The sequence below is a fragment of the Fulmarus glacialis genome, unplaced genomic scaffold, assembly GCF_000690835.1.
Source record: "Fulmarus glacialis isolate BGI_N327 unplaced genomic scaffold, ASM69083v1 scaffold29907, whole genome shotgun sequence".
NCBI lineage: Eukaryota > Metazoa > Chordata > Aves > Procellariiformes > Procellariidae > Fulmarus > Fulmarus glacialis.
In genome coordinates, this window is record NW_009221817.1 from 56,177 (window position 1) to 68,445 (window position 12,269).

Sequence of the window (12,269 nt, forward strand, 5' to 3'; positions counted from 1 at the left end):
AAGGATCAAGTGCTATTTTTATTAAAGAATTTCAAATTCTCAAAACCCAGTATTTTCAGTAGATTTTGAAATACCCAAAGGAGGTAAATTTGGATCCTACTCCTGAACATGTGATTTTTCACTTACGGGGGGAGCATGATAGTGCATTGTTGGTTGGTTCTAAATGGTACTGAACTCCTACAGCATCAACTAAAATAATACGCTAATCAAAACACAGACAGTGATCCTAAAGAAACAGAGGAAGGAAATCTATATCAAACATCTGATCTGGAATTCAAATAGACCAGCAATAATGCGTAAGCTTTCAAACAGACGAGATGCTTAGCTGCTATCAAGTAGCACACCAGCAGTGGTTTCAGAAGAACTGTACCAAACTGGCACCCACTACGGTTCATATGTATTCTCTGATTCCGCAAATTTCACTCATCTTAGACAAAATACTAAAGTAAGTTAATTCAAGTATACTAAAAAAAATGGGAGGAAGAAGGATCTTTTTAAATCAAAGTTGCTTTTTGTATCATCTTCCAAGTATTTTGGGAAAATTTCACCACACTGAAAAAATTTTCACTTGTCTGTCTTGCTTCTAGCTTTAGGTAAGACTAAACAGCAGAAGAAACAAAGTTGGAAACAAAACCATTCTTGGCTTGGGAGACTAAATGCATGTCCTCAGTAGACTTCCAGTTCATTGTCTAAACTGTAATGTTTTGGTAGCTTTCAGTGAACATATGAACTTTTGGCTGATTATATAGACACCACTGAGACATGTAAAGATTGTTGAAAAGGTAGGTATCTAACTAAACAGACATCACCTGAAATGATTGTTTTTTTCTTGCTGTAAAACACACACAAGCAGCATATTAACAAGATGCACAAGCTCCTCTTCTTCACCCATTCACAATTTTTAATTTGGTTAATAAGTAATGAGAAATAATTAAAACCTGATCTTGAAATATCATTAACAGTTTAAGGAATAAAGTTCTGCTATTTCCTGAATTCATTCCATGCCATCTTTAATAAAAGAGCTTACGCAGATTCCTTCTGCTTACTAAAATGAAGTCAGCTTATGTTTCTTACACATTTAAATAGCCCCAACACCGGAGACATACAAAGTGTTATACTGAATTTTAATCCTTGTAAAACGTTATTACACCACACACTTATTATAAATCTTTTCAATCCATTATAGAACTCAGTAAAGAGCACTGTCTATTACTATGCACTGTCAAATATTTCTGGCAGTATTGGGAATTGACTACAGCATATTTCTTTTTTAAAATCAAGAGTTAACCTACATATTCTGAACTTGCATATAATACACAACAGATTGTACTTCCATATAGGCTGCAAAGACATTCACTCATTTTTTTCTGATTTGTATATAAGAGTAAATTTTCTATAACAATATGAAAGAAAATTAATAACTTTTTTATCTAGCTAAGAGGCTAGTAGTTATTTATAATCATATTAATCAAAAGATGACTGAAAAATTCAAAGTTAATTATTGTGAAGTGCACAAAATCTAGAATATAGGGACTTTCCACAGTACATTATACTAAGTCAACATATAATAGATTAAAAGCTGTAAAGCAAAAATCTTCATTTAAAAATTTAGTGTTTCTGACATCATCTTCCACCATTCCATCAATTCTTCTTTCTCCTCTTCTTTTCTTTCAGACAATGACTCCAGTTCAAAATCAACCTGAGTAAGAGAAACAATCAAAAACACCAGTAAGATTTGCAGAGAGAGAGAAGTGTAGGCTTTTAAGAGTCATTTATTGAAAGAAGTTGTTTAACACAGACATGGGGCTTAGGGAGGTACCTTCCATTTCAGGCTAGGTTTATTTCAAAGTCTCTCAGGGCTGATTTAAATATGTGCAATACTAGCATATAAGCACAATAAACTTATCTAAAAAATGCACATAAGTGAGAAAAATTTCCAAAAGAAACCAGACATCTGTCCAGTCTTTGACTTGTCTAAACACTTCACAGAATATGAGCCAATTAAATTAAAATTGAATAATAGCCAGCCACATAAATCTTCTAGCATATAATAAAAAGTATCATGAGGGGATTGCTGTCTAACACCTAGCAATGCAGACCCCCAGCATATCAAAATACGTATTCAATTTTATGCCATCAAGAAGATGCGGGGAGCTTTTTGGACACATGGCTCATTAGTGTAGATATCATGTGCTAGTGTAGCATATCCTAGCATATTACACACACTAGAGAAATAAGCATTTATTTTAATTGTTAAGAGTGGAATCCACACCTGTACAGAGGATGAATTAAAAATGCTCCTGAACTCTTAGATGCAGCGTAGGTCTTATTCACTATACATGTTGGGTATCTACAAAAAGCAGAGCTCTATCACTATCTTCCTGCACAGAGCTGAACACTGGTTTTAACCTATGCAGGTAGTCACTTGACAATTTAGATTAAAAATATCAAGTCTCAATGAAAACCTCATCATCTCTTACTTTTTATGTCGCGCTATGTAAAGATATTCTGTAATCTTCTATCTGATTGGCTATTCACACATCAACCAATAAAAAACTGTAAGTATCTCAATATTACCCCTTGCTGTGTCTTTTCATTTTAAATAAGACCAACAGGAGATTAAATGAGTTTACAATGAGATAACTCTCAGCTGCTTGTGCAGCAAGTACTAGAAGATTAGATTTCCAGTCTGTCTTCTAAATTAACATATTCTGAAATATTATGAAAAATCACCTCCTGCTTACATGTATACCATGAAGGAAAAAAAAGAAAGAGACTTTTTATATATGTAATAGATGATGAACCAACATACACGTGAGCACTTACCACAACTGCAGGGCTAAAGGGCACAGCCACTTTTTTAGTTATTGCTAGATAGCCTGGTGCTGAGGCTGTAAGTCTGTAATTTCCAGGTACAAGCAATCTCCAGTAATCACCATCCTTGGCTGTAGAGAAGAAGAAAATAAAATCCAAATAAATATGTATAAAACTAATTATGCAGCTAAAGAGAATGGACTGTATATCTTGTTAGCATCTTTTGTATTCCTGTCAGCCCTTTCCTTTTGTCTGCCTGAAAGCATTCTTCTGTAAGGGTTGTATAAATATATCATTACAGGTTTTCTTCTTTTCAGGTAACCAAAACACAGATTTAAACTCTGAAGTTGTGCTGCGGCCTCCATGAAAGATCTTGCCTCTTGCTGAGGCTGAAGGCTCTCCAGCACACTGAAGGAAAGGACAGTCTGGGACATTGTTCTACTTCAGAAGCACCCCCTGGCCAATGCGCAGCTCCTGTTAAGTGTCTCAGTTTCAGTTTGCAATGCAACGTGGATTTTTAATGTCCCTCAGTATTCTGAAAATCCAAATTTAAATACATTTTATTCTCGTCAAATGTAAATAAATAAGACCACCTTTCTGAATTTATCTTGCTGCAAAAGCTATAAATGATCATTTCCTGGAACATTCCACATGTACCACCCCTAAAGCATCATTATCTACATGTTTCAGTATCCAGGCAACGTCTAGGGCTTCTTTCTTCTGTCTAGCTAAACAAAGAAATGAAAGTTTGAGCCACTCGGGTCAAAGAAAGGCTCCTACTGCACTGAGTGTTACGGCAGACCATCTTTTTCAGTCACAGAATAAAAACGCGTCATCCTCTTCTCTAGAAATGACCCTCTCCTATTTTGACAAAGAATCAGATCCTCCCTGCACCAGAAGTGGGCAATCATCTAACTTGTCACAGGCTAATACTCTGAATTTCTCTATCTCCACGCAGAATTTCAGCAGACATTGCAAGGCTATTCTAAAGGTCAGTTAGCAGTGCCATTTAAAGTACTTGGCCATGTTCTTACTGTTCCTTGAATGCTTTTTCAGCACATCTGCAGCTACACAGCGCACAGAGGGAAATATTACTTAAATGTCTGCAATTCGCACGGTCAAAAAATGTCAGTAGTCAGTCCAGTTGTTCCCAGACTTTTCTCTTCATAAAACAGAAAGGAAAAAAATTACTGCTGCAGAGCTACGATAATGATCTATTCTAATTCCTGGCACTGGAACAAAGCTGAATTTTAACTCATGAACAAAGGAACAGGGGAAAAAAAGTCAAAGAATATTTATCCTTTTTGAATGTGCTAAAATTCAAGTACTTGTTTTCCTCACTGTTTTGACAATACATGACTTCCAGCCTTATACACGCACAATGATGTGAAAGGATTCATGGTTAGATGCTTTTTTGGATCGTAGAAGCATGAGCTGTAGTATCGTATGCATCACTCTCATACCTCAAAATATCTCTTTGCACAGCTTATTCCCTTTTTATTTCTCCTGAAAATTTATGTCCAGCCTCTATACGTTTTGCCTTCTTATATACAGAGAAAGAAGGTGGCTAATGTTATCATAGACTGTTCTCCTGCTTGGCAGAAATGCTGCTCTCTTTGCAAGTGATGTGAGAACAAACACAAATAGAGGCCAACTGAAGGGTCTACCAGTCCTGTTCCATAGTATTCTGCATCTCTGTAACCATATAGCGAGACATATCATTGAGAAAATGACCATAATGTTATGGTCATACATAAAGCATTGGCATTTTATTACTGTTTTTCTAATTAGTATCTTGTACAAGCAAAAAAAATTGCCGTTCAGAATAAGAAAGCATAGGTCTACAGGCAAGACTGCAAGTTGACACTGTGCGAGCTACTTTTGAATTCATTCCTAGAATAAAGCACACCACCGCTGAAGAGGTGATGCACAATTTTCTATAAACACCAACATGATATTTTCCTCTTCTAGAGCCGCCCTTCTAAAAAAAGTCACATAATTGTAAACAGCAGAGAAAATTTATCTTTGCAGGAGGAAGTTAACTGGAAGTGTCAAGAATTTACATACCAGAAGGTACGACTGCATCGTAAGTCATATAACAGTGTCGGACTACAATTTAGCCTTCAAACTCAAAACGTCACTGCCGACAGGACTTTAAACGCTGGCAGCATTGTGAAACACTACTTGCACCACAAATCGGAAGACAAGCTAAGCACGAATAACCAAGAGCTGCCAGAGATCCCAACAACCAGCCTCCAGCTACTCTGAGAGCAAAATACAAGAGAAAGATTCATGAAATTCTGCAGGCAACAAGCTTCTTGAGGAACAACATGTCCTCCTGGCTTCAAAATTTTGCTCCCTTAAAGCTTCAGCTAATAAGATCTGAAATGGCTCCAGGTTGCCAAGCAGAGGGAGTAGCAGTATATTCCAGCACTTTTTGTCTTCCTGAGGTACAACACTCACCTGATGTAATGTCATGGCTTATCCCCTCCACAGAAATTGTAGCATTTGCTATTGGATTGCCCTGAAGATCTTTAACAAACCCCTTCACTCCTCGATGAATCTAAAATAAATAAATAAAGTCAGCAACACATGGGATATCACTGGAAAATTCTTAAGAAAAGAGAGCGTTTTCATGAGTGAAATATCTATTGATATATCTAATGATACATGTTATGGATCCCACGGTCTACGTGCCGACAACTATCAAGGATAATTACTAAACATCATAATGGAACAAACAGTAAAGAGGAAAAATAATTCAGCTGGTAGCTATACCAATTTCTCTGTGCAATGCAAGCATTTCTCAGAAATATGCAGCAAATCATAATATATGTGAACACTGGCTTGAAAGCCTTTGTCACTGGGGATTAATGAATGTGCTGAAAAGCTCTGAAAGACAGCCGAAAAAAAACCAACTACTTTTTTTTAAAGTTTCATCAACTCTAAGAAATTAGGGCTAATAACGGACATAACTGCTTAAAAGTGGAACATTAACAAGGTTAAATGCGGGCACTTGGGCTTTGATGCGCAATCCCTGTGTGAGATGCTCGAGCTCTCTACTGGGCACCCAAAACATCCAGGTCTTTGAGCCGGGACCACATAGAGTCACAACACGGCCTGCAAGAGAAAGGTGATGGTGGGTCACGTCCTAGTTCCTTCTTGCTCTTAGGCAACATACTCCAGGCAACAGCACCAGCAGTACCTAATCTGTCTGTTGCCAGCATATATGAAATTAAAGCACTGATGTGACTGCAGTGTGTGGAGAGACCAGTCCTGCTGGTATTTCTTAAGCACGGTCTGAAAGCAGACTGAGCTCCTCAGGGGCAAGAGGCTGAGGATCAGCTACCTTTTCACAGCCTGAGATAGGGAGCTCTCAGCGCTGGGGAGAACGGGACATTTTGAACCTGTGCAGAGATGCATCTCACTGGGAGCCTGGAAATTAAGTGGGGAAGTGCTGTGGAGTTCAGGCTTCTCTCTGATTCTGTGATATTTGAAAAGACTTGTGGATCACAAATCTTATTTTGAGATTTTGATGTTCCCCTTTATGAACCTATATGGCGTATTCAGCTGCTATAATTTAGTTCACCAGACTCCTCTAATTTACACTATGGGAGAAGCCTGACACAGATCGGCTTAGAAAGGCAGAAAGTACGTATTTGCACTGTCCTCAGCAATCACAGGGGAGCTGGAGCAGAGAGCTGGACCTCTTATCCTGTAAGAGGATAAAAACCAATGCCAGATAGACCATCTGAACTTCAAGCATAAAGCCAGCAGCTCCACAGGAGCAGAGGAAGTTGGCAAAATAATTTCTTACACGTTAGTAATTTGAAAATGCAGTGACACCATAGTTTTCCATGAGTCAGAGAAAATTAACCCATGTGCAAAGGAGCTGAACAATTTGAGATGGATCCCATCATAAACAGGTAAAAACCTGCAGTGCAGATAGAGCTTTTTCCTCAGCCCACATACAACTTACTAATAGAACTGTATAACAAACATTTCAAATATTCGAGTATTTCAGATTTCTGGCTAACTAAAGCATTTCTCCATGAATAAATTCTTAAAGAAATGAATGTATTCCTTGGCCAGCACTGCTAACAAAGTATGTTTCTGATTTTGCAATCCCAGGTGTGCAGCTGTTAATGATATCAGATAAATTTGTGATCTTTAACTACAATATCCAGGTTTCAGAAAGTCGAAACTCCCACGCTGCTTGGAACCATCATTTCAGTGCAGCCTGTTACATTGGCATGAGATGATTAAAAAAACCCACAACAACGACAACAACAACAAAAACCCCCAAAACCCCAAACACACACATATACAGATCTATTTCAGGAGTCTTAACTTCTAACAACCCATTAACACAAGATTATCTAAACCCATGACTACGCTTTACACTTCTAACCAGATTTTGTACAATTTTTAATGGAATCATCACATTGACAGCTCTACATTTAATATCAGCAGCTCTCGCAATCAGAGAGCAGCAGAGTATCTACAAAACCAGGATTAGCAATGTCCCTCGACGCTACACTGAACTGTCAGGCAGCTCCAGTCCAGTGCAGCCGTCTAGGCTCCCTGTACGTCCAGAGCGATTCACCCCACGTCTGTAGGCACACTTTGCTATCTGCAGAGGGCAATCCACCTCTCTTAGTATACACATCAGTGCTGGAGGAACAAATTACACACTCTGGTGCTGTGTATTACCTTCCGTTGAGGAAGCCGACACAAATCATTTAAATTAAATGTCTGTAACAGCTTAGGTAAGGTGAGATTAATTCCATACTCTAACATCATCTTTCTTTTTCCCCTCTTCTTCCACATATTTAGAAAAATCACACAGGATTTACCACCTGAGAGACATACAAGAATTATGGAGCACCGACTGGATTAATACGAAATTTCAAATTAGATGTTCACACAGCACAAAGTTTAGAAGTTTTAGGTACAATAACTAGAGTTTGCCGTCCTCTTTTTTGTTACCTGCTCGATGTAATTGATAAGGGAGTTCTTGTTGTCCTCCCAGTAGCCCTTCAGAGTTTCTTCAGGTGGGAGTTTTTCACAGCTCCATTGTGATTTCAAAGCAGTTGCTGCTGAAGTAATTGAAATCCTGCATTCCTCCCAGGATGCTGTACCATGCACCGCCATTAGTTGTTCCTGCATTTTGCATTGTTCTGAAGTAAACAGAGTAAAGGGGGGCATGTGAGATGCTGGGGCTGTTAAGAAAAGAATAGCTGTAAATACAGCTGGTGCAGTTCTATTTAATCAGCTTAGTTCTGAAATCAGAAGCATTAAATCAGAGAAACCAACAAGACAATTAATTCCCCAGAACACTTTCTTCCCAAGGAAAGTTTAGAAAAGACTTAACACCTGGCCTGTATACTTCTACCTGATGTTGCACCTGGCCTGTATACTCCTACCTGACCCGTTTTTGGATAGCTGACATATAAATTACTATTTTTTCTCTTCAGGAGCAGAAAATTATTTCCGATTATGGCTAAAATATTTCCAGATGAAAGTAAAAGGTGATCACTTTGTAAACCAAGAAGAATGACAATTAATTATAAAGCAAATGAAACATGACAAAGTGCCTTTGAAAAAGAGGTTTATAAAGACTGGTCAAAAACGTGGGTTTTTTTTTCTGAAAATGTAAGGTTTCAACTTAGTAACATTTTACAAGAAAAGCATCTGTTTGCTAAGGAGTATTCTTTGTCAAGCTTCTCGGCATAGATTCCAAATATTTATGATTTTCCACAAAAAAAAAAAAAAAAAAAAACCGAAAAGCAAACTTCCTATAAACTTCCTTTACACAGAAATTTTTCCATGGATAGGGGTATTTCCCACCCACTCAATGCCTCTGCAAAATCAGTAATCAATACATTAAGAGAAACATCATTATTAATGCAAGTTTAATCATAGGAATTTAAAAATATATACAGTAGCATCATCAATAGGAGTAAAAACTTCATGGGAAAGATGCACTCTTTCACAACTCTGAGCCCCTCCTCTTACTACATGGAAATATTGGCTATTTTCTCAAATCAGTGAGCCGACAACCAAAGTGGTTTCCAGTTTTGTAACGGGATCAACCAGCTGGGGAGGGACTGTGGCTGTCCCCAGGAGGGTTGTAAATATATTCTTTGCAGAAGCTGATGTAGAATTAGCGCTTGCCTTCCCAGTCTGTCTAACTAGCAGAGTCAGTGGATTTTCAAACGGAGGACTGAAAAGAAAAAGGCCACCAAGCATTTTGAGCATCCCCATGGAGGTCACTGAGGGATTTAAAAGTGCTTCAAACACAGCTAATTCATTCAGCCCTATGCTCCCCCATGCAAGCCACATATGAGACCTAATGCAGTCTCTTTACCGAAGCACCGGTGTTGTACACCCGTCCAGAAACGTCCAGAGAGCTGATGTCATATCCAAAAGAGAACACCGAGGGCAGCGAACAGATTGAGTCAGGTGGGATTCTGCCAAAACATTAGGGTGAATCTATTTTCTGCCAACCAGGCAATGGGACGCCTAACTACTGATGGGAACAGGGACTTTTCAGATTCCTAAAAGAAAATTTTTATTTCTAAGCCTTTTTTAGATGGCTGAAAAATGAGGACACCGAAGGCAAAGGTGCTCCTGGGAGGGACAGCTCTGATGTCCCACCTGGCAGAATGCAAGGTGGACCATTCAGCAGTACACAGCGAGAGAGCAACAGAGTCATGAGTAAAATCCTGACAGCAGTGCTGGCTGCCAGGCATCTGTTCCAGACACTAGATAATGTTGTTTTTCTTGATTTTTGCCTTTCTTCTACAAGAAATAAGGAATTCATGAAGACGAGAACTGGGAGCCGAAGGGCATGACATAATTTTACTGTGGTGCCTACAACTCTTGACCATTACTGCTCCAATTCTCTGGAAGTTTCTCCCTCCTCCCCAGCTCCCAACGCAAGGTGATACTCGGGGATGCCCTAGTTTTGCAAGGACAGAATAAAGAAGCAATTATTTTCCAGTTTTGTGCACAATGTCCATATCCTATAGTTTGTTTCCCAGCTCCTGGCCTGGGCCGCAGTTTATACGTGTTGCTCCTGAAAAAATTCAGCTTGCACCACTGAGCTGCAGGTGATGATCTGAATCTCTGTGACACAGAATGGGGTGAAAATAGCCTAGATCTAAACTGTGGCCTACTACATCTGTAATCTGGAGAGCATCAGGCTGGCTACATACAATTTGCACTCTTTACCTGCCTGCTCAATATGGCAGTAAGTGCAATATCCGAGAAATCAACAAATTTCAAAAGATTTATTCAACATTGTGGTAACTTTGCTGCCACTGGTGAAGCTCTCTAACTGCCCTATTCCTTCTTGTTATGCACACGGCATACATGACCCGCATGCACACCACCACACTCCCAAAGCCTCTCGTTTTAACAAAGGGTAGCACAAAACTAACTTTCCTGTACTTTAACAGGGGGCACTCTCTGCAGATCAGAAAGGCTTAGCAGACCTCATATATAGCTGAGATTCATGCCCTTCACTCTGACCACGAGCAGGACTTTTCTTTGAAACTGAGCAACACAAACACTCCTCTGTTGCACTGCTCTACTATCCTGAAGGACTACAGTGTCTCTATGTTAGTACTCACGTAAATAACCTTAGATTATGGGACAAAATTAATTTCCTCAGCTTTTACAAAAAGGAACTCCAACCTTCACAAAGAAAGTGGAGCGCAGGGTGTGCCCCGGCATCAGATTTACTTAGACTTTGAATTACAAGCTACAGCACCAAGCTAGTTCAGCTTCTACACATATAAAGACAGTGACTTTTATCAGGACAGGATGAACTTGAGCCTTGTGCATAATAGGGAGAACATGTGCCTCCTCCACGTGTCTTATAAAATCCTAAAAAAATTTACCTAACATTGTTTCCGAAAGTGGTAACATGAAAGGCAATTCAAGTTAGGAGCGAATTGATTGAGTGCCAAGAGTGATTTGAGAGTGTCTGAAAATAAAAAGACACTTAAACAATAGCCTAACAGTACAACAATGTAAGCTGCTTTGAAATGCTATTTTTGTAATGACACGAATCTGATTAGTCTCAGGTGACCCTGCAATGGCAGAACAAGCAGAACAGGGATGTAGCTAGCTAGTAATTCATTGCTATCTGCTCCTTTCATTTATATTTCCAAATAGATACTCCACACAAAAGAAACATTAAAAAAACATTATCCATGTTGAAAAGTTATGCACTCAACAGGTAAGGAAATGCTAAAGTTAAAGCTGTTTGTGCAAATTTAATTTGGCTTTCTTATACATAAGTGAAATCATTAATTACCTACTGATAGGGAGAAGACCAGTGTTAAAAATTGCATGGATTTTATGTACAGGCTTGTTTTTTCCTGGGGCCTGGTGGCTAAAAGGGCCTTTCCTGAACACAGAATGACCTCTTTGCCTTTGCTTACTGCTCTCTGAAAAACCTACAAGGATCAACTAATTACAGAAGACAACTAATACAAAGCAAGTGTAACAGGCATCATGGTCTCAGATTTAGCACAAAGATGCTGTTGGGGGAGCTATTTTCTCTGTGCCCCTGCTCCACAGAAGAGAGTAACTACTAAGTGAGAAAAAAGGTGAGAAAAACCTCAGAGCAAAGTGTATTAAGAGACAGAAGCAAGTGTCAAATATTCCTGTACATCATCTGCTCTCTCCACCCCAAAACCTGAGTGGAGAATTGCCACCTTGCCTGGGGCTGATGAGGAAATCCTGAGGTTTGACAAGAGGGAAGGACAGAACATGAATGCAAGAATGCAATGGAGGGTTCATCCTTACTTCCAGTTTGAGACAAGGGCTGCTACCAGACTTTTCTGCCACCAGACATTCAGCCTTCCTACTGAGAGAACCCAGGTATTCAGAAAAACGTATGCAAAAGCAACCCATACTCATATGAGAGAGCCACCGGTGTGTTATCCCTGGATAATACTGAGGAACCAATGAAGACTGCTGCTGGCCCACCAGGCAGTGCTGTCTTTTCCAGAAGGCAGAAGTTCCTGTGGGTGAATGATACGGGCAAAGAAATTGATGCAGCTCAACTGGGGGCACCATAATAAGCTCTATAGGGCAACAGCAACTTCAGTAATTTATTAGAAAGAAAAATCAGCCCTTCCTAGGTCCGGGTTCTTGGTCTGATGAGGTACTGTCCAAGGCAGCATCTAGGAGAGCACAGCCTCTCTCACTTAGCTCAGCTGTCCTCCACTCCCTCCTCCTTCCTTCCCTCACCGCTTCTCTGCTAAAGCCATGCACCCCTTTCTACACCCAACACAGCTCCAGTACCTACTCTCACCTATTTTCCATCTCTATTCCTAGTTCTCTTTTCTCTACAAACTTGTGGCAAGTCCTCTTTTATTTTGCCTCTGTTCAACCCAGGAAGATCACACAGAGATGCGAGCGTAACCTATAGATGCCCA

At 39.5% G+C, this 12,269-nt stretch overlaps 1 protein-coding gene across 1 annotated transcript; it reads right to left on the reverse strand.

Moving 5' to 3' along the window:
• Nucleotides 1–771: 771 nt before the first annotated feature.
• On the reverse strand, nt 772–7,972 carry LOC104079264 (carboxypeptidase E-like). The gene is made up of 4 exons (XM_009581243.1): nt 7,804–7,972; nt 5,278–5,377; nt 2,827–2,945; nt 772–1,699 (listed from the first exon to the last, which is right to left on the reverse strand). Exons 1-4 carry the CDS (start codon nt 7,966–7,968, stop codon nt 1,601–1,603), a joined length of 483 nt encoding a protein of 160 aa, XP_009579538.1. The 5' UTR covers nt 7,969–7,972; the 3' UTR covers nt 772–1,600.
• Between the last annotated feature and the right edge of the window lie 4,297 nt (nt 7,973–12,269).

Excerpts from the sequence above, each read along its gene's own strand:
- LOC104079264 (XM_009581243.1), bottom strand. The coding sequence starts at position 7,968 with ATGGCGGTGCATGGTACAGCATCCTGGGAGGAATGCAGGATTTCAATT. Across the intron at positions 2,946-5,277 it reads AAGCCATGACATTACATCAG|CCAAGGATGGTGATTACTGG; the intron begins GTGAGTGTTGTA and ends TCTTCTCTACAG. Across the intron at positions 1,700-2,826 it reads CCTTTAGCCCTGCAGTTGTG|GTTGATTTTGAACTGGAGTC; the intron begins GTAAGTGCTCAC and ends TCTCTTACTCAG.